Source organism: Lissotriton vulgaris, unplaced genomic scaffold, assembly GCF_964263255.1.
Source record: "Lissotriton vulgaris unplaced genomic scaffold, aLisVul1.2 SCAFFOLD_211, whole genome shotgun sequence".
Classification (NCBI taxonomy): Eukaryota; Metazoa; Chordata; class Amphibia; order Caudata; family Salamandridae; genus Lissotriton; species Lissotriton vulgaris.
In genome coordinates this window covers 2,304,048-2,326,681 of record NW_028251874.1, presented here as the reverse complement: position 1 = coordinate 2,326,681, position 22,634 = coordinate 2,304,048, and the positions used below count along the sequence as shown (strand labels likewise).

At 46.5% G+C, this 22,634-nt stretch overlaps 1 protein-coding gene across 1 annotated transcript in view; it reads left to right on the top strand.

Moving 5' to 3' along the window:
- The window catches only part of LOC147662737 (uncharacterized), a 35,051-nt gene extending 12,655 nt beyond the window's left edge, over positions 1-22,396 (top strand). Inside the window, exons 2-4 of the mRNA XM_086950950.1 lie at positions 19,127-19,767; positions 21,899-22,183; positions 22,262-22,396. Coding sequence (XP_086807076.1) covers positions 19,127-19,767; positions 21,899-22,183; positions 22,262-22,396 — 1,061 coding nt within the window. The remainder of the gene's footprint in view (positions 1-19,126; positions 19,768-21,898; positions 22,184-22,261) is intronic.
- The last annotated feature ends 238 nt before the right edge of the window (positions 22,397-22,634 follow it).

The window sequence follows — 22,634 nt, the reverse complement described above, 5'->3', positions numbered from 1 at the left end:
ATGTGGTAAGATTGGCCTACCCTCCCACAGGAATGCATGGGAGATATGTGTGTCCATGGTAATTCCTGGTATGAGAGGAGTGCAGGGTCGAGTTTAGTATGTATGAACTCGTGAGAATAAATGCTGCGCAATGGTGTGCACAGATTTATGGTGAGTAGTGGAGAAATGCCACTTTTAGAAGTTGGCTTTGCTGTGTGTCTGCCTGCTTGATGTGAATTGCATGTCTGGCTTGTGAGTGACATGGGCTGGATGGTGTGGGTGGCTCCAGGAGACAGGGTGAGTCAGCCCAGTGATGAATAGAGAGATCTGCATGCAGATGGGAGGGAGGAGTTGTACCTAGGACCTGAATAGTGCTGTGCCTTCCCTCCACAATGCTGGCTCTGCCTCCTGTGGTGTGTCTGATCACTGAGCCCCCACCTAACAATAGGGAAGAAGAGCCTGGTAAACAGAGTGCTCCAAAACCAGTTGCATCTGGTTTCCCAAGCCCAATGCTGTAACACAAAGGAAATTGTCCAATAAATGTAGGGGCTGTGACCCCATGAAGTGTTACGCTTGTTCTGGGAGGACGCTCTGCCAGGAGGAACCGCCGCTGCGTGCTGGCCTGCCTCGCTGCAATTTGCTGGGGTCTCCCCAGCACCAAGGACTCTCTTATTTCTGCCTTTTTGAGGACATTTGAGGCCTAGCGCCTCGTGAGTGCTGTATTTGAGTTGCCTAAGGGAAGAGGAGCAGGTCCTGCTGCAGTGCGAGGCTGTGAGGGAATCCCGGTGTGTGGGATTCCCCCCTGAGCTCCTTATTGAAGCAGGAGCTCACCTTGCATTTGTGTGTGCTGCCGGCAGGTGCCCACCCCGCAATCATTTTTATTGAAAGAGTGGGTGGGGTGCCCACCTCGCACTGCCGCTGTTTCCACGGATTAGTACTTTTTCAAAAAACGAAGCGGGAGCCCACGCTGCCCGTTTTGGCCCCCCCGCATGAGGCTGCCGCCGAGAACACAGATGCATTCCCACAGCTGCCCTGCGAAGCGCAGGCAGCTGCATCGTTTGGGCCCATTTATTTTGTTAGAGTCCCAGTGAAGGACATGTTGTAATTTGACGGTGATCGGGTTAGCATTAAGCTTTGCTACACAAATTTTCCCTTAACTTGACTATGGTATTCGGAGGCCATTTTGAAAACACTGGCGTCCATTTTATATGAACGCGCTGCCTCGTGGTCAGCATGTCCTTTGTCCTTCCTCTGTACCACTGACCACTCAAACTTGCCCAGCAACAGGCTATTTTTAGTACCGGTCAAGCTTGCACATGCGCAGTTAAACCCTCTGTACTAGTGGACAGTCATCGCTTAGGAATGTTCTTCAAACTGACCAGTGGTGTTGTAACCCCTCCCATGGTTGGCTGTGTTCCAAAAATGACCTTATATGTACCTAAACTGTGTTCCGCCTACTCTTTTTTATTACTGTAAAACTGTATAAAAGAGGCCTCGCACCTATGTTCGGTGTTATACTTCTTGCATTGCTGAAGGGTGCTGTAGGAATGTACCACCACCCCATGGGTCTTAATAAACTTGTCTTTTGCAATTTCCAGTTTCCGTGCCAACGTCTATTTTATGGTGTAGCGGGTTTTGCGGAATATGTAGGCCTGGAGAACCCAATACCACAAATTGGCGACCACGAAGGGACTCATCGGCGACTCGGATGCCCGAAGGAGAGGTCATGACGAAGGATTGGAAACTCACCATGGACGCGTACGCTGCCACTGAGTGACCCGAGTCTTGGCACCCACGGTGTTTTCTTCCTTTCCTTCTGATCTGACCTTCCAGGTGGCGCCGGTCCTCGACTGAGATCCTGCTCGTTCGAGTTGTCGTACAGTGCCGGTTTGGCTGATTCGATTAAAGGACTTGGCAGTTGGAACCTGGATATCTGAGAATTTGGTAAGCTTGTGATTGGTAAGATAGTCTACGGACGCTTACTGTGGCTCTTTGAATATGTTTTGAGTTAGCTAACATTTGGTTCTATGATTTGAATTATATGTGCAGTGCACTTCACATAGGCGGGCATGTAGAGATATTTCTCTAAATTTGTCTTTGTTTGAACGGCACACCTTGTGTGAAGTATATTAAGTGCCATTTTGTGATATCGCGTTTCCGTGATATTTTGACATGCCTGTTTTAAGCACACTCCGAGGAATATGTTGTCTTGGAAAAGGTACCAATTATCGATTAAATGAATCTCAGCCGGCTCCCCCAGAGGGGACACCTAATCGTGAAATGTACGTAAAATTTGGCATTCCCCCTATTCTATACAGTACATTGTGGCACAGATATACAAAATCTGATCCCGAATTGCAATGGCCACTACATGGGTCGTTTGATTTACGAAAGGTTCAGTATGTGGAGCAATGTTTGTTTCAGCGCAGGTCTAGACAAGATATGTTTCATTGTGTACGTATGTGGGAGAAAGCGGTACATGAGCGAATGAAGCGTGAATTAGCCTTGGCGGACAAAGAGCAGCGGAAGGCTGCTCGGGATGAGGCTTTACAGCTGGAGGAGAAAGAGTTGCAGGAGAAGAAAGAGAGGGAGGCACGGGAACGTAATTTGCAAACGAATGGTCAATTTCCTTTTCGATGTCCTCTTTATCCTGTCCTTACTAATGAAATTGATGATTTTTCATTATTAGATCGTTGCCCGCCTCCGTATGTTCTACCTACGGCCCCAGATGAGGATTCGGACGGAGATGATCGAGGGAATAGCCGTGTTAGGTTAAATGCTAGTGAAGCTGCGGAATTGCGCAGCTTTGCCCGTAAACTCAATTTGAGCAAAATAACTATGTCAGAGATTAATGATGAAATGAGTAAGTGGTCCAAGCGAGAACGGTTGTATTTCTTGAGTCAGTTTGGAGACGAAGTTGTAGAACGATTTAGGAAAAATTCAAATGATTTAGAGCCTAAGGATATATCAGTTGGTCGTGAGAACATGCGTAAAGGTCTTTTTGTTATTACAGATGCGGATCGGTTTTTCCAACGGTTGGTCCAGCTACGGGATGAGGCGTCAAGCTTACGGGAGTCGAGAAAAGCATCAGATGCGACGGCGCCGGGATCGTCGGAGATATCCAAAGAGTGTCCTATCTTTGGAGCAGATAAGAGTTCTACGATTCATTTTATGCCTATGTCCCTCCTAAAGGGCAAGGTACAAGCGATGAAAAATTGTCTGGGGATGCAAAGGGTTACTTTATATATAATTGGGTTTATACACCATGGAATAGAGCAAATGTTATGGCACTGAAAAATGCTTTGCCTGACCCCCGTAAGAATCCGGCAGCTTTCTATGAAGGGGTGGAAGGGGCTATTTCTTCGTGTGTTATGACGTTAGTTGATATTGACCTTTTCTTTGGGTTAATATTGCCTCCTGATATGTGGAGAGCAATTCGTAAGTTCGACGTTGGAGCGATCCTGGGGGCGGATTGGAAAACTTTATCCCAAGCTGATTTAGACAGGGAGCCTGCATGTAAGCCATGTCAATTAATTTTAGATCTCCCGACGGCTATTTTGAATAAATTAAAAACGCTCGTTCCCCCTAAAAAGATTGATTGGACCATGTTAGCCTCTTGTAAGCAGAAGGCGGATGAGTCGGTGTCTGATTTCTTCTCACGTTTTGAAGAAGCATTTCATGACTATAGCGGGCAGTTACTAACAGAAGACACGGGTAGACATTTGTTCGTTGATAAGTATGTAGTGAATCTCTTACCGGAGATTTCGAAATGCTTAAAGACTAGTGAAAGTGTTTGGACCACGGCGACCCCTGCTTCTTTATTGACTATGGCTCAGTATTATGAACGACTGGAATTAGAGGGTAAAGAAAGTACTGATAAGAAAGCGAAGGAATTGAAGACGAAAGTGATCTTGGCTCAGGTTTATGCTACACAGCCGAGAGGGAATGATAGAGGTAGGCGTGGTTCGTGTGGTACGTCTTCTGGTCATACCGACATTGCTGAGGATCAGTATGCATACTGTAAAGAGTTTGGACATTGGGCCTCAGATTGTCCGGTGCTTCGTGAACAACGCAATCAGCGTGGTCGAGGAGGTGGAAGGACACAGAATAGTTATTCAGGAGCGAGGGGAGGAGCAAGTGATCGTGGCAGGTTTGAAGCGAGGGGTCATGGTCAGGCTGATAATAATACTTTTGATCGACGGAATCAGTATCAGATATCGGAGGGTGAGAATGTGGAGTCTCAGGACTATGTACATGCATAGGATTGCGTAGGATGGGGTGTGGAATCGGTTGAAGTACCAGTAGATCAAAGAGGTCCATACGTATCAGCGGGCGTTTTGGGTTCTACTGATCAGTTCCTGGTTGATACGGGAGCTACTCGTAGTGCTCTGTCTAAAAACTTGGTTCCAAGGGCTCCCCTGTCTGGCGAAACAATTACATCCATAGGGTTCGATGGAACACCTTCTCTTAGCCCATTGTCACAACCCCTTACATTTTACATTGACAGATTCTTTGGTCCGTGCCCGTTTTTATTGTCACCAAATACTCCAGACAATATTATGGGAATAGATTTGCTCAAATACTTTCGAGCAACCATACGCTGCGCTCCTGAAGGAGTGCGGGTTATTTTGAATGACAATTACCCAGATGTAGAGAGATTGTGCACCATGCAAGAAATTGAAGTGTTGGCCTCTCTCCCGCAAACGTTATGGGCTACTTCAGACACGGATGTGGGACAGATGCTTATTCCCCCTACTCGAATAACTGTTAAGGAGGGTGTGTCTCTGCCACGTGTGCCACAGTACAAAATCTCCAGGGAAGGTGAAGTTGCCTAAACTCATATTGTGCACGACTTGATTATTGCAGGCGTTGTGGAGGAAGTTCCCTATAATGTCTGTAACAGCCCTATTCTTCCGATCTTAAAGAAAGATACTGATGACAAAATCTATCTATTTATTATTGATTCGAGAGAAATTAACAAGATAGTAGTGCCCCAGTACCCGGTGGTGTCTGATATTACCACCTTACTTACTCTGATTCCGCCCACTGCCACCACGTTTACCGTGATTGATCTGAAAAATGCCTTCTTTTCCATTCCCATCCATCCTGACAGCAGATATCTATTTGGCTTCACATTAAATAATAAGTCGTATAGATTTTGTCGAGTTCCTCAAGGCTATACAGAAAGTCCTAGCATTTATAGCCAGGCTTTATAAAGACAGCTTGATTCTTTCGATTTGCAGTCTGGAGTGGCTCTCATTCAGTATGTTGACGACATTCTACTTGCAGCAGACACGCAAGAACAATGTCAGGAGAGTAGTCTTGCTTTGCTTTCCTTTCTTGCTCAGAACAATCTCAAGGTTTCTAGGAAAAAGCTTCAATATTGTAAACCAAAGGTGACCTACCTCGGTCATCTTTTGTCTAAGGAGGGACGTGCATTAACATCTGATCGAATCCAAGCGATTTTAGATACACCAGTCCCCCGTACTCAGAGAGATGTGCGCGCTTTTATAGGCTTAACGTAATGGGATTTTCACATATTATAAAGCCTTTGTTAGCACTATTGTCCAAGACCACACCAATGCCCCTTGAATGGACAGATGAATGCCAGAATGCTTTTGAACAATTGAGACAAGCCCTTTGTTCTGCACCAGTGTTAGGTACACCAGATTACACGAAGATTTTCACATTATATGTACACGAGAAGGATGGGTGTGCATTGTCAGATCTAGTGCAGACACACAGGGATAAACAGAGACCTTGCGCGTATTTTTTGGCAATACTTGACCCCGTAGCACGAGGATTACCTGGGTGTTTTCGAGCAGTTGCAGCAACAGCAGTGGCCATACGACAGAGTGAGGGAATAGTTTTGTCACACAAATTGTTGGTGTTAGTTCCCCATGCAGTAGACGCTCTGTTAAACCAAACAAAAACTCAGTACCTCACGAGTGCACGTTTAACAGGATATGAGCTCTCACTGTTGGCGCCGCATATCACATTAAAAAGATGTGCTACTCTGAACCCTGCTACTTTATTGCCGTATCCAGTTGCTGAGGGCCAGGAGGAAGAACACCATGATTGTGTTTTCCTGACTGAAGAACAAACAAAGGGTCGTGTCGACTTACAGGATACGCCACTTCCAGATGTGGATGGGGAACTGTGGGTTGATGGATCGTGTTTGAGGCTGCCAGATGGTACAACTTCCCCAGCATATGCGATCACGACACTTAAGACAGTGGTAGAAGCAGCACGAATACCACAGAAATCGGCCCAAGCAGCGGAACTGATAGCCTTAACAAGAGCATGTGAATTGAGTGCTGGCTTGTGTGTGAACATCTACACTGATAGCCGGTACGCCTTTGGAGTAGCGCCTGATTTTGGCCTACTCTGGAGAAAGGGAGGGTTTTTGACTTCACACGGAGTGCACATCATGCACGGAGAACTAGTGCGTGATCTCCTGAATGCGTTACTTTGTCCAAAGAAAGTGGCAATAATTAAATGCAGTGCACATAAGAAAGTGACAGACAAAGTAGGACAAGGAAACGCCTTTGCAGATTGCATAGCGAGGGAAACTGCTATGTGACGAAATGCCTCGCCAATGTATGTAGTGAAATCGCAGGCTGAGTGATGGCATGATGCTAGAGAGGAGATACTAGACATTCAGAAATCAGCGTCTGAAGCAGAACTCGCAACCTGGGCAGCGGAGGGAGTGCTGGATGATGAGGGTTGTTGGAGAAGCAAAGATATGGAAAGATGGAAATTGCCTGCAGCTTACTTGCAAGCAATGGTCCAAATGACACATGGATTGGCACATGTTGGAGCTCTCGCAATTACTAAATTGCTTACGCGAGTCTGGGAGCATCCTGAGATTGCCAATACGGCCAAAAGAGTAGTGCAGACCTGTCTGATATGCTTGCAGCACAATCCTGCTAAAGGGACGTATACTCCGAAAGGAGGGTTTGTTCCACCTACTGCACCATTCTAAGTGTTACAAATGGATTACATCCAGCTTGAGCGTTGCAATAACCTTAAGTATGTCTTAGTGGTGGTGTGTGCTTTCAGTAAATGGATTGATGCCTTCACCACGAAGGATAATACAGCGTTGACAACAGCTAAGGTTTTGCTCAAGGAGTACTTCCCACGCTATGGTGTTTGTAAATTTTTGTGGGGCGATAATGGTCCTCATTTTGTTGGGAAAATTGTGGAATACGTCATGAAAGGATTGGGAATTCAGCAAAAATTCCATGCTGTATTCCATACGCAGTCAGCAGGTCTTGTGGAAAGGTACAACGCTACTTTGAAATTGAAGCTAGCAAAGATTGTGGCATCCACGTCTTTGAAATGGCCGGATGCTTTGCCTCTGGCATTGCTATCTATTAGATCATCGCCCCATTCCCGAACTGGCCTCACACCTTATGAAGTGGTGTTTGGAAGGCCTATGAATATATGGGGAGTTCCTAAGCCTCGATTGTTACATGATGTGCCTTGTGTAATGATGAACGATTATTTGGCACGATTAACAAATGATTTACTTTCCATTCATCAACAGGTTCGAGAAGCGCTCCCAGACAATTCCATTGGAGAGGCTCACAATCTTCGTCCTGGCGATTATGTGATGGTCAGATCCTTTGAGAGAACAAGCAGCTTGGAGCCGAGGTGGCGTGGACCTGAGCAAGTGCTATTGGCGACTCGTACGGCTGTGCGAGTCACGAACAAGAAGCGGTGGGTGCATTCCACTCTGAGTCTCTCCGGATCTGGTGAACCCAACTGTGCTGTCTGACTATCGAGACATCTTGGACGAGGAGAAGAGCCCAGCTGTTGCGTCTACTGAGTCGGAGGGAGCCTTCCCGGACCACACCGTCTCTGGAAGAGAGAGATACAATCTACGACCAAGAGAAGCAGTTGTTTTGTGCGAGACTGGTTGAGTTACCGCTCCAGGTTTGTGAAACTGACGCCGGGAATATCAAGGGGGGGGATCAGTTCTGCCAAGTGTAGCGACACCCTTCTTGAATCTCGGAGAAGAAACCAACGGCTACCTTGGAGCTCAGCACTCATATTTTAATTTTTTAATTGCTTTCTTTTTGAGACATTTTGAACTTTGAACTATGGCATCTTCTACAATGCGCAATAAGAGAATTCTTGGTGCAGTACTCTTTGTTATGACAATTGTGGTGATAGCAGTTATAGCTTGGGTGGTAGAACTACTGGTGCCGGCAAGAGAACATTTATTGCCAACTGCCCCTATTCCATCCGAACATTTTCATTTTACTTTGCCTTATCATGAAGAACGACACAGACAGACTTATCTGAATAATAGTTTCATCCAGATTTTGCATCACACTCATAATATGACGAACACTTCGAACTGTTGGGTATGTGGGATGTTGCCTGGACATCAAAAGAAAGGAGGCACTCCGCTTATCCCACTCCCATTCTCTCACAATGGTTCTTGTAATGCTTGGTATACTCTTTTATTCACTTTGCGATGGCCGACAAAAGGTGGACTACTTTTCCGACTCAACAAGGTCTGCTTTAATGACCGAGATGATTATCCACAAGCTGAAGGAACTAAATTTGAATGGGAAGAATATCGACCCGATAATGTATCCTCGCCACGAATTTATAGTAACCAACGAAACGTAAATATGTCTAGTCTGCATGTAATCACAGTCATTGATACGAAAGCCGATCTGTGTGTCCGAAATAAAGGTACAATCCCAGTAGGAAGAAGTGAATGTAACACTACTCTCACCTTTGGCACTCCAAATGGTATCACCTTTGTGGCTTCACGAAACACTTACTTTATCTGTGGAAATAAAGGTTATCACCGTCTCTCTATAGGGTGGTTAGGAACATGCTATATATCCTTTGTATTACCCCCCGTGTTTATTGCCCCACCTATGTACCATAATGACTTTGTCCTGTACCACGATTTTATACTGAATAGAGTGAAGAAAGCATTACCTCTCGATGAAATAGACCAAACTGACACTTCTCTGCAGCAGTATGTTGATTTTAATTTAGGTCTCTTCTCATTTGTTGGGGCTGCTTTAAATAGCAGAAAAATAAGACGACTGACACGTGTTGTAGAAGCTGTTGCTAATGAGACAGTTTTTGCTTTTGGGAATTTGACTGAGGAATTTCAAATTACTAGAATTGTAACGCTCCAGAACAGAATGGTTCTAGATGTAGTATTAGCTGCATTATCGGAAGTAGTTACTGTATATACGTGCCAGATAATTCGCCCTCTGTATATGATGCAATTTCTAAGTTACATAAGATAGCTGCTGAGATACATCCTGATAATGGTACGTGGACACTTTCGGGGTGGTTTTGGACGTTACTTAGTACTTGGGGTTGGAAGTTGCTGACAATCCTATGTGTAATAATTGGGATACTGTTTTTCCTATGTCTCTGCATTCAATGTGGCCCTATGTTATGTTCCATGTGCCTTTCTGCTTGTATTCCGTCCAAGCGAGCTATTGTCAAGAATGAACAAATGATTCATAAAGAAGTAGCAAATATTATGTCTATTGATATTGAGGATGAATACCCTGATTATGTCCACTGTGAGGTAGCTTCAGCTAAACGCTAAAAGGGTCGTCTGTCGTAATTTGACGGTGATCGGGTTAGCGTTAAGCTTTGCTACACGAATTTTCCCTTAACTTGACTATGGTATTCAGAAGCCATTTTGAAAACACTGGCTTCCATTTTATATGAACGCGCTGCCTCGTGGTCAGCATGTCCTTTGTCCTTCCTCTGTACCACTGACCACTCAAACTTGCCCAGCAACAGGCTATTTTTGGTACCGGTCAAGCTTGCACATGCGCAGTTAAACCCTCTGTACTAGTGGACAGTCATCGCTTAGGAATGTTCTTCAAACTGACCAGTGGTGTTGTAACCCCTCCCATGAGTTGGCTGTGTTCCAAAAATGACCTTATATGTACTAAACTGAGCAAATGTGTTCCGCCTACTCTTTTTTATTACTGTAAAACTGTATAAAAGAGGCCTCGCACCGATGTTCGGTGTGATACTTCTTGCATTGCCGAAGGGTGCTGTAGGAATGTACCACCACCCCATGGGGTCTTAATAAACTTGTCTTTTGCATTTTCCAGTTTCTGTGCCAACGTCTATTTTATGGTGTAGCGGGTTTTGCGGAATATGTAGGCCTGGAGAACCCAATACCACAGACAGAGGGTGCCAGTGCCCATCTTTTTGGATTCACAGCTGCCCAGCAAGTAGAGGGCAGCTGCCACGTTTAGGCCAGCACTTCTTTGAGGGCATCTCTGAATGAAGCAGGAGTGAGATGCACTCCTCTGCCCAGCGCAATTGCGCACTTCAAATTCTGCTTCATTGGCAGCAGCCCTGACATTTGGAACATAGGGCATTAGAGCCCCTGAGAAGGCCAGTTGGCCAGGGGGACTAATAGGTTTGTAGGGCGCCAGGCCCTAAGGTGATTTATGAGGACGAGGTCTATCCTAATGTGTTTATACCTAAGGATATAGTGTAATGTGTGTTCGCCCAAAGTGATGCAGACATAATGTGTTTATTACAGGTGATAATGCTGAGGTCATTATGGTACCAGTAGTTACTGGTTGTTTTACTTACCTGTTCTGATGGTTATGACCAGGGCGCGATTGGCCTGGTCCTGTATATAATCCCCTGTGAATATTGCCTAGTGCCAGTTGGCACAGTGTATATTATGTGATTATGTTTCTAATGTATTTATGACAATACAAAGGCTATTTTTTATATAACCTTGTTTCAAGTTCCTTTTGTGGTGTGCCTAGGGTGTTGCTGCTGTGTATGTGTGTGTTGCGCAAACGCTTTACAGCTAGCCTCCGGGATAAGCCTGACTGCTCGTGCCAAGCTACCAAGGGAGTGAGCAGGGGTTATCTTTGGCGTGTAACTCCCTTGCCCTGAATAGAGTGGTGGGCTCTGCCTGGCTTTGGCGCAAGCCTTAGCCAACCAGAGATCCCATTTCTAACATTGGTGGTCAGCGGTGAGGATAGGACTTGCGTTTGCACTGTACCACAGCAACAACTGGTTGCACTACAAACCCTGCATTTAGATAATCACGTGTTTGGGGATTATTGTTTCCGAGTTTTATTTTATTTTATTTTTGTCTCCTAAAAGTGTCATTTTTTAATTATGTACCCTTGTTACAGCTCTTGCACCTAGGTGTCCTGTGTTGCTCGTGTCTCTGAGCGTCCTGCCAAAATGGAGTCTGCCTTTAATTTCTATGGTCTGTTTAGATACAGTATGTGGGAGTTGGTGGGGTTCTGTGAGGAGAGAGCTATAGTAGTGAGTGGGTCAGACACCACGTCAAAACTTCGGAAAAACCTGATCCAATGGCAAAAGGATGAATGGGAACCTGAGCACAATGAGGAGATGAGGGCCCCGGCCGCCTGCCAAGAGGATGGTGGGTCTGAGGGGGGGGGGCCTGTGGAGTTTGAGGGGAGGAAGAAAATGACAGGACCGGGACGCTAGTAGATAGTGAAGACCCCATAGATAGGGAGTCTCTAGCTGGGTCCAGTGTCAGGGGCAGTGCCCCATCCCTTTCCCTTTCCCTTTCCCTTTCCCCAGAGGAATGGCTAGATAAGAGGGAAGAATGGGAGCATCAGCTGGCATTGGAGAAGCTCAGGTTAGAGCATGCCAAGGAGATAGCGCAGCTGAGGGTGGAGGAGAAAAAGCTAGAGACCGAAAGGGTCTTAGCGCAGGAGAAGATGGCGGAGGCTGAGAGGGCCTTCGCCAGGGAGAAATTGACTCTGGTGGGTAGATTATCCCCTGAGTGCAGTTGTGGTTTTCAGGATTCACCAGTGAGGGTGGGGTCCAGTGGTGGCAGAAATATGGAGTCCAGTGCAGGAAGTCCCATTCCCAGTTCCCAAAGTATGGTACCTTGTTCCCAAGAAGAGGAGTACAGGTTTTTGAGGGACTGATAAATATGGTTATCAAAGAGCACATGCTTAGTCGTTGTTTGCCGGGGTTGTCCCAAAACCTGTTGGAGTGTCAGTCCTTTAATCCTTGGGAACTTGCACAGGAGGCAGACTTCTGGGTAAGTGCCCGAAGTTCTGCCAAGGCATTGGAGAGTGATTCCAAAAGTAGCGGCTTGGGTATCTTCCCGTCCTGTGTGGGGGAAGAGGTACAGTGTAGCCCATCTAGGTCCCAGTGTAGTGGGAGGGGTGTAGGGGCTCACGTCCTGTCTCAGTGGAGTAGGAATGAGTGTGGGGCTGTGTGTTCCCAGGTGCACGAAACCCAGTCTCAGGGCCTGGAGGGTTCCCTAAGGGAACACCAGGTTGAGGGCCTAGGCCTTACTAGGAAGCCATTTGAGGGGGATCGCCTAGTGTTAGGAGACCCTGGAGCATCTGTAAACGAAGCGCCATTTGTTCTGGTGTCTGGCAGTCCCACTCCAGTTGGGAGGGTGCAGAAGTCCGGATTGAGGGGTGAGAGGGGGATGTGTTTCCCAGTGAAAGAACCAGTGGGTCAGGGGCCAGTCAGAAGGACTGAGTCACCATTGAATGGCAAAGGTGACACCACTTCTGTCCTGGGGGATCTTCGCATGCTGTCAGATGAACAGGGGTCGGAGATCTGCGCCAGGCAGACTTTCACACGACACATGAGTCATGTGTTACCCTCATGGGGTTGAGGCTATGTGCACCCCTAGAAGTCCTGGCGTACCAGGCAAGTGTTCAACCGCTGGGGTTGGTCCCTGGGTTGGGAGGACAGGTTCAGGATCTGCCTGACCTGGAGAGAGGGACATCTGTAACCAGTGTCCTGACCAGTTTGGCTTCCAGGGGTACTGCTCCAGTTGGGAGGGTGCAGAACTCTGGAAGGGGGTGCAGAGAGAGGGAGCCCTTGCCTCTGACCCGGTGCAACCTGAGGGTTTAGCCCCTAGGTTTGGAGACCAGTTGCTGGAGAGAGGTCCTGAACTGGTGGGAGAGTTGTGTTCTGGGGGCCTCTCAAAGGAGGAGAGTGCAGAACCCTAGGAGGAGAGGTAGGGGGAGGAAAGCCTCGCCCGTGACTTCTGGTCAGCCTGAGGGTGCGGACCCTAGGCTGGAGGATCAGTGGCTGTCTAAAACTGCCCTTATGAGGGGAAGAGTGGAGTATAGCTACTATGTACCAGGGATAACTACACCCACTCTGTGGATGGGCAAGGACCAGTGGCATCTGTGTGGCCTAGGGCCTGGTCCTGGCCTCGGGCAGCTAGTAAGTACCAGTGGGGTAGCCTAGTTGGTCCTGAGAGCTTTTACAAAGGGTACCACATGGGTTCACAGTGGCGTAGAACAGGAGGGTGTCCTAAGGCCAACAGAAACAAATTCAGCAATAATAGGAAGGGTGAAGGCACCAGTTTGGTGGTGACCCTGTAGAGAGGGCCATGTCTACCAAATTCAATAGCTGTTTTCTTCAGTGCAACTGACAAGCTTATTCTTGCAGTAGTAGCATCGATCCTTCATGAGTGACTTCCAAGGTATATCATCGGTAAGGACGGAAGTGCTGGAGAGATGAGTTAAAGGCCGGTGTAGAACATTGAGTTCTGACGTACACGCAGTGCAATGAAGATGTGTTCAACAACTCTCCACGTGTGGCTTGGTTATTGGTGAGTACCTGGGCTGGAAGGAAGCTATAACTGGTGACAAGATCGGGGATATGAAGTCCGCACACTGAAAGCGTTCTTCCGGAGAGTTTGCCGTGGTCAAGCGCACTGCTCGTGTGTGCCACGTGTGCCTCAGTTGAAGTGCAGAATCGATGCTGGCACTGGTGGAGTCTCAGCACAGTGCCAGCCTGCATAAAATGCTTAAAGATAAAGACAGCGACACTGAAAGTCTACATGTCGCTGGGCAGGAACTGAACGAAACAGCTTCTAATAGAATATATGGCGCCATTACGCAAATTAATACGATTACGCTATGTTGAGTAAGAAAGCTAAAGGTGGACAAGGAAAGCACACAGAAATAGTTCAGTACACATTACACTGAAATTCACATGCTATGAAGCAGAGATTAACCAGGTGTTTGTGAAGAAACATTTAAGCTCAAAATCAATCAGTGTTATCTGCTTTCATGCATGGGCGTCCGCAGAAATTTTTCCAGGGGGTGGCAACATTTTTACTTCATCACCATCCTCCGACATGATTGAGCACAAGTATTAAATAAACAAATAAAACAATCTAATAAGACAAAGAGCTTAAATAAACAAATAAACCCATGGGGTGGGAGAAAAATCATATGAGGCTTCACAGCAGATTACCTGGCAACCACAATGAAACAGAGGAAAAAATAAACAACCATTGGCATATCCAATAGGTCTCGCCTTTGGGACCTTATAAGTGTTTAGCCATGCAACACTTGAAGTTGTTGCACCAAGGATATTGTACTAGACAACTAAACACTTATAAGGTCCCAAAGGGGAGACCTATTGGCTATGCCAATGCTGTTTTTTTTTTAAATGACAAGCAGTGCTATATGGCTCCGGCTGCCACTTAGTCCACCACATCCCACGTAGATGCTGCAGCCATCTTTGAATGGTTTTAAAGCCAATTCAAAAACTGTCACCAGTGTATGTTAATCCCTATCTCAACTGTGAGACTGCTCTCCTGTTTCCCAATTCTATTAAACACAAATGATGTAAAAAGAACATCCCTTTCTGAGCTGCACGGCTCATCCTACCCACGTTTCATGCGCAGATTTGAAATACTGATGGTTTGGGCTTCCCGGAATTCAACTGGCTGAAAGGTAGACAGGGTTAGAGAGGTAGAGAAAGGTAGAGAGAGAGAGGTGTAGAGAGGTAGAGAGACAGAGGTAGAGAGAAGTAGAGAGGTAGAGAGAGAGAGGTAGATTGAGAGAGGTAGAGAGGTAGAAAGAAGTAGAGGTAGGGAGAGAGAGAGAGGTAGAGAGAGAGGTAGAGGTGTAAAGGTGGAGAGAGAGAGGTATAGAGATAGAGGGAGAGAGAGAGGGAGAGAGGGTGAGAGAGAGGTGTAGAGGTAGAGAGAGAGTGGGAGAGGTAGAGAGGGTGAGAGAGGTAAAAAGATAAAGAGGTTGAGAGAGAGGTAGAGAGAGCGAGGTAGAGAGATAGATGAAGAGAGAGAGGTAGAGAGAGAGGTACAGAGGGGTAGAGAGGGGTAGAGTGAGAGGTAGAGAGAGAGAGGTAGAGAGAGAGAGGTAGTGAGAGAGAGGTAGAGGTAGGGAAAGAGAGAGAGGTAGAGAGGGAGGTAGAGGTAGAGAGGTAGAGAGAGAAAGAGGGGTAGAGAGAGAGAGGGGTAGAGAGAGAGAGAGGTAGAGAGAGAGAGTGAGAGCAGTAGAGAGAGAGAGAGGTGTAGAGAGAGACATACAGGTAGAGCGAGAGAGAGAGAGAGTGGTAGGTAGAGAGAGAGAGGTAGATAGAGAGGTAGAGGTAGAGAGGTAGAGGTAGAGAGAGAGAGGTAGAGAGAGACAGAGGTAGAGAGAGAGCGATAGCGAGAGGTAGAGAGGTGTAGAGAGAGGTGTAGAGAGGTAGGTAGAGGTAGAGGTAGAGAGAGACATAGAGAGAGAGAGACGTAGAGAGAGAGGTAGAGAGACAGAGGTAGAGAGAGAGGTAGAGGTAGAGAGGTAGTGGTAGAGAGGTAGAGAGAGAGAGAGGTAGAGAGAGAGAGGTAGAGAGAGAGGTAGAGAGAGAGGTAGAGAGAGAGGTAGAGAGAGAAGTAGAGAGAGAGAGAGATAGAGAGGTAAAGAGAGAGGTAGAGAGAGAGGTAGAGAGAGAGAGGTAGAGAGAGACAGAGGTAGAGAGAGAGCGATAGCGAGAGGTAGAGAGGTGTAGAGAGAGGTGTAGAGAGGTAGGTAGAGGTAGAGGTAGAGAGAGACATAGAGAGAGAGACGTAGAGAGATAGGTAGAGAGAGGGAGAGAGAGAGGTAGAGAGGTAGTGGTAGAGAGGTAGAGAGAGAGAGAGGTAGAGAGAGAGAGGTAGAGAGAGAGGTAGAGAGAGAGGTAGAGAGAGAAGTAGAGAGAGAGAGAGATAGAGAGAGAGAGGTAGAGAGAGAGAGGTAGAGAGAGAGAGAGGTAGAGAGAGACAGAGGTAGAGAGAAAGAGATAGCGAGAGGAAACAGAGAGGTGAAGAGAGAGGTGTAGAGATAAAGAGAGACATAGAGAGAGAGACGTAGAGAGAGAGAGGTAGAGAGAGAGAGAGGTAGAGAGAAAGGTAGAGAGAGAGAGAGGTAGAGAGAGAGAGGTAGAGAGGTAGATTGGAGATCCTAGCATTTCCAGAGCATTAAAGGCACTACTCATTTGTAATGTCATTCCTTTCACTGCACATCCTGCTTTATCTAAATAAGTAGGGCCCTCAAATACAAAAGGATGTTGTGGTCATAAAGCTTACAATTTGCAGCATGACAGTGGTTGCTACTGCAAAACCCCTTTTTAGAGTTGTGTATAACCTTCATGATTGACAAAAGGGGTTCTGCATCTTACTCCATAATGGAATTTGGAGGGGCAGTGGAAAGGGTGCTATCTTCAAATTGCAATTTACAATGATATATATCAATGGTTTTCAAACGCAATGGCAGTCGCAAACCGTTGATCTGATACCAACACTGAGCTGCAGTTGGTACATGATTCAGAAAAGAAAAGTTGTCTCAGTGGGGCAGCTTTCCCTTCGGGAATCATGTCAGGCGACAGTGTGTACAGACAGTGGTCCAGGGGCTACACTCCATGCTGCAATGAACATGAGGGACTGCCCCTTTGGAGCTCAAGGCGTAAACTCTTTAATCCATCTCATCTGCAGACCCTTCTGTAATACTAGTGCTTATGGTGCAAAAAACAGGCATATCGTGTGTGGTGCAGACACTTCTGTTCAGTTTTAACTCTTTTTCAGTTGTCAACAAAATATTTTAATTCATATTTTGGTTTCCATTGTTAACTGTTTTTTAATATATCCATTTTATTTTAGAAATAATGGATATATTAAAAAACGTATAACAACAGTTAACAATGGAAACCAAAATATGAATTAAAATATTTTGTTGACAACTGAAAAAGAGTTAAAACTGATTATTACCATGGAAAAGAAATTGATGAAACTTTAATGTTCTGAAAAGTGCCCACATCCATCGGAACAGAAGTGTCTGCACCACACACGATATGGTATACGAAAGGGCACCTAAAGAGTAGGTACCAGGATGTAGTAGCACCAACAAAAGAAAGGAATATAGCTTGAGTACGAATAAATCACGAGTGCACAGAAGGACTTTCCAATTGATCTCGCAAAAAACAGGCAGACACAACCATTGCATCTCTGGGCGAAATGTGTAATTTGGTGCCGGCGTTAATGAGGCTTTGATGGTTTTAACCCCTTCCTAGGGCCCCTAGTTGCAATTCCACTCTTCCTTAGCTAGAAAAATGTGCCCCCCTCCCCGAAATGTGACTCTAGGTGAGCCTCTGCTTCAAGCTGTGGGAGCAGCCAGACCCCGACCTTCTCTCTTGCCCATCAGCAGCAGTTTTCCCGCTCATCTGGCAGGACCGTCATTGCAAGCGCTTTCTCACGCTTTTGACGGCCCTGCAGACAAACACCACTGTGGGGGCTGTCAATAGTGACGGACCAGTGTTCCAGGTGGGTCAAGTGCCCCCCCCTTGCCCTCCCCTGCGGACGCCCATGCTTTCATGTACTTGTAGCGTACAAAGATGTATCTCCTCCTCCAAACCACCAACAAATCATCGTCTTACAACATGCTGGAGAGCAGTCCCGGAAAGAGGGTCGGGTTGGGTTTGCCGTGTTTCCACAGACGAAGCGGCCCACCACCAAAGCTGCTGCATAAGGGGCCCAGAACAACTCCTTAGACAGCCGTAACATACAGAGCTGACCCCGAAGCCAGCACATAACGAGGCGCTAGAGAAGCTCTGTCTGATCAAGTTCTACAGGAAGTGCCTGAGAGACCACTACTGTCCTCCAATGTATATACGGCTGCTGCATTCTTAAAACCGTCAACTGTGTTTGATATTGCAAAAAACCAGAATATTGGTGATAGATGGATCGATAGAGACTTTTGAAGAGTTCATAGATGCAATAGATGAAAAAGAGTATAAAGTATCTTGAGAAACATAGCCGGTGAAGGAGGAAAGAAGCCATGAAAAAGAATTTACAAGAAGGTGAAAAGACATATGATCAAATCGAAAAGGCCTTTAATGTCAAGTTTAAGCCAGTGCTAAATGTGAATTATAAAAGATATATATTAATCCAGAGACCAGGTTAGACCATTGATGAGTTTGTTAAAAGACTGGATGTTTGGTAAAGCACCGTAAATTCAATTAATTTATGATGAGGAGGCTACCCTCCTCAGAGTGATCAATGGATGTCTGTTGTAAGCATTTCAACGACGAATGCTGATGGAAACTGAGCTTGTATCAAGTCCTCATGGCTGCTTGCGCTGACAAGCGTACTTATCGCCAAGTGACTGACATGGAGGCCGTAGGTGCCCAAAGTGCGTCGGTCATGAGCACGAAAAGTAAGCCAAGGTACAAGGCCGAGGGACACAAGGTCCTGTCTCCACAGAAAAACAAAACGTGTTACAGATACGGACTGTCATTTTCACACAAAGGTAAATGTCCAGCCATTGGACAGATATGCATAGACTGTGGTAAAGCGAATCATTTTGTGACGACTTTCAACGCAAAGATAAAAGTAAGTGTGTAATATAGAATCTATTTTTACTTAATCCTCCGTGGATTCCATTTTTGTGATTTACTCACTGAGTTGCTGCGCTAGTGCGTTGCACAAATGCTCTACACATTGCATCTTTAAACTAGCCTGACTGAACTGCGCCAAGCTACCAGAGGGTGAGCGCAGATTATCTCAGGTGTGTATCTGGCTTACCCCGACTAGAGTGGTGGATTCTGCCTGGCTTAGGCGCCTACCCTAGCCAAGCAGAAACCCCATGTCAAACAGTGGTTCTTGAGAATTACTTGATTTCCCAGCATGCTCCTGCTGCAGGACTCGGTCAACGCACTTTATGTAGGAGGACTAGCCACCATTTGTGTCTCAAAGGGAAGTGTGACTCTTTTTCCTAGAACAAACATTTTTTTTCCCTGAATTGTAACTGTTTACTTCTCCATATTATATCAATGCAGCTTTTTCAAGAAATATTTTCTTCATGTAATTTTCAATGTGTTTTCTATTTTGCAGAACAACAATCACATCTAGAAAGTATGAATGGGAAAGAAAGCCATAAAGGTTCCGGAGGAAAGATGAATTTTACTCAAAATATCTACTTAAAGAAACGGCGCAGAATGCGCATGAAGGAGAGACGCTTTGCCTGTAATGTGTGTGACAAAGAATTTATCAATGAGACACTTCTTGTGAGGCACAAAAAAGGACACACCAGCCTCAGGCCATATCCCTGCGAAACGTGTAAAAAGTGTTTCACTCAAAAGGCAACTTTTTTACAGCATCAAAGAACACACACTGGAGAGAGGCCGTATCACTGCACAGTGTGTTCCAAGCCCTTTGCTCATAAGAATAGCCTTGTACGACATCAAAGTGTACACACAGGAGAGAAGCTTTATCACTGCAATGAGTGTTCAAAGTTCTTTGCTTATAAGGGAAGCCTTGTACATCATCAAAGAACACACAGTGGAGAGAGGCCTTATCACTGCTCTGTATGTGCCAAGAGCTTCACTCAAAAGAAAATTCTTCATGAGCATCAACGCATACACACAGGAGAAAAGCCTTTTCACTGCACCATCTGTGAGAAGAGCTTCAGTCAAAAGGGAAATCTACTACAGCACCAAAGAAAACACACAGGGGAGAAACCTTATCACTGCACTGTGTGTCCCAAGCGCTTTGCTGATAAGAGATGTCTTGTACAGCATCAAAACGTACACACAGGAGAGAGGCCTTATCATTGCACTGTGTGTTCCAAATCCTTTTCTTGGAAGGCAAACCTTGTACTGCATCGAAGAACTCACACAGGAGAGCCGCCTTATCACTGCACTCTGTGTTCCAAGCGCTTTGCTGATAAGAGATCTCTTGTACAGCATCAAAGCGTACACACAGGAGAGAGGCCTTATCATTGCACTGTGTGTTTCAAAACCTTTTCTTGGAAGGCAAACCTTGTACTGCATCGCAGAACTCACACAGGAGAGCGGCCTTATCATTGCACTCTGTGTTCCAAGCGCTTTGTTGATAAGAGATCTCTTGTACAGCATCAAAGCGTACACACAGGAGAGAGGCCTCATCAAAGCGTACACACAGGAGAGAGGCCTCATCAAAGCGTACACACAGGAGAGAGGCCTCATCAAAGCGTACACACAGGAGAGAGGCCTCATTAAAGCGTACACAGACGAGAGAGGCCTCATTAAAGCGTACACACACGAGAGAGGCCTCATCAAAGCGTACACACAGGAGAGAGGCCTCATCAAAGCGTACACACAGGAGAGAGGCCTCATCAAAGCGTACACACAGGAGAGAGGCCTCATCAAAGCGTACACACAGGAGAGAGGCCTCATTAAAGCGTACACACACGAGAGAGGCCTCATCAAAGCGTACACACGGGAGAGAGGCCTCATCAAAGCGTACACACAGGAGAGGCCTCATTAAAGCGTACACACAGGAGAGAGGCCTCATCAAAGCGTACACACAGGAGAGAGGCCTCATCAAAGCGTACATACAGGAGAGAGGCCTCATCAAAGCATACACAAAGGAGAGAGGCCTCATCAAAGTGTACACACGGGAGAGAGGCCTCATCAAAGCGTACACACGGGAGAGAGACCTCATTAAAGTGTACACACAGGAGAGAGGCCCCATCAAAGCGTACACACAGGAGAGAGGCCCCATCAAAGCGTACACACAGGAGAGAGGCCTCATCAAAGCGTACACACAGGAGTGAGGCCTCATCAAAGCGTACACACAGGAGAGAGGCCTCATCACAGCGTACACACAGGAGAGAGGCCTCATCAAAGCATACACACAGGAGAGAGGCCTCATCAAAGCGTACACACAAGAGAGAGGCCTCATCAAAGCGTACACACAGGAGAGAAGCCTCATCAAAGCGTACACACAGGAGAGAGGCCTCATCAAAGGGTACACTGAGGCCTCATCAAAGCGTACACACAGGAAAGAGGCCTCATCAAAGCGTACACACAGGAGAGAGGCCTCATCAAAGGGTACACACAGGAGAGAGGCCTCATCAAAGCGTACACACAGGAAAGAGGCCTCATCAAAGCGTACACACAGGAGAGAGACCTCATCAAAGCGTACACACAGGAGAGAGACCTCATCAAAGTGTACACACAGGAGAGAGGCCTCATCAAAGCGTACACACAGGAGAGAGGCCCCATCAAAGCGTACACACAGGAGAGAGGCCTCATCAAAGCGTACACACAGGAGAGAGGCCTCATCAAAGTGTACACACAGGAGAGAGGCCTCATCAAAGCGGAGAGAGGCCCCATCAAAGCGTACACACAGGAGAGAGGCCTCATCAAAGCGTACACACAGGAGAGAGGCCTCATCAAGGTGTACACACAGGAGAGAGGCCTCATCAAAGCGTACACACAGGAGAGAGGCCTCATCAAAGCGTACACACAGGAGAGAGACCTCATCAAAGCGTACACACAGGAGAGAGGCTGTGTGAGGCCTCATCAAAGCATACACACAGGAGAGAGACCTCATCAAAGCGTACACACAGGAGAGAGGCCTCATCAAAATGTACACACAGGAGAGAGGCCTCATCAAAGCGTACACACAGGAGAGAGGCCCCATCAAAGCGTACACACAGGAGAGAGGCCTCATCAAAGCGTACACACAGGAGAGAGGCCTCATCAAAGCGTACACACAGAAGAGAGACCTCATCAAAGCGTACACACACGAGAGAGGCCTCATCACTGCTCTGTATGTGCCAAGAGCTTCACTCAAAAGAAAATTCTTCTTCAGCATCAACGCATACACACAGGAGAAAAGCCTTTTCGCTGCACCATGTGTGAGAAGAGCTTCAGTCAAAAGGGAAATCTACTAAAGCACAAACTAATACACACCGGAGAGAGACCTTATCACTGCACTGTGTGTTCAAAGCGCTTTTCTCAAAAGGGAGGCCTCGTACGGCATCAAAGTGTACACACAGGAGAGAGACTTCATCATTGCACTGTGTGTGAGAAGTGCTTTTCTCGTAAGTCGACCCTTGTACTGCATCAAAGAACACCCACCGGAGAGAGACCTCATCGATGCACTGTGTGTTCCAAGCACTTTGCTAATAAGAGAGACCTTGTACATCATCAAGGAACACACAGAGGAGAAAAGCCTTTTCGCTGCACTGCGTGCGAGAAGAGCTTCAATCAAAAGGCAAATCTACGAACGCACCAACTAATACACACCGGAGAGAGACCTTATCATTGCACTGTGTGTTCAAAGCGCTTTTCCCAGAACGGAGGGCTTGTACGGCATCAAAGCGTACACACATGAGAGCTTAAATCAAAAGTCAAGTCTCGTAACAACAAACACACAGGAGGGAAACCTTATCACTGCAAAGTGTCTTCCAAGCGCTTTTCTCAGAAAGAAAGGCCATGTATGGCATCAAAGTGCACACACAGGAAAGAGGCCTTATCACTGCACTGGGTGTGAGAAGAGCTTCACGCCAAAGTCACATATGCAACAGCACCAAATAATACATACTAAACTGAACCCTAGCACTGCACAGTTT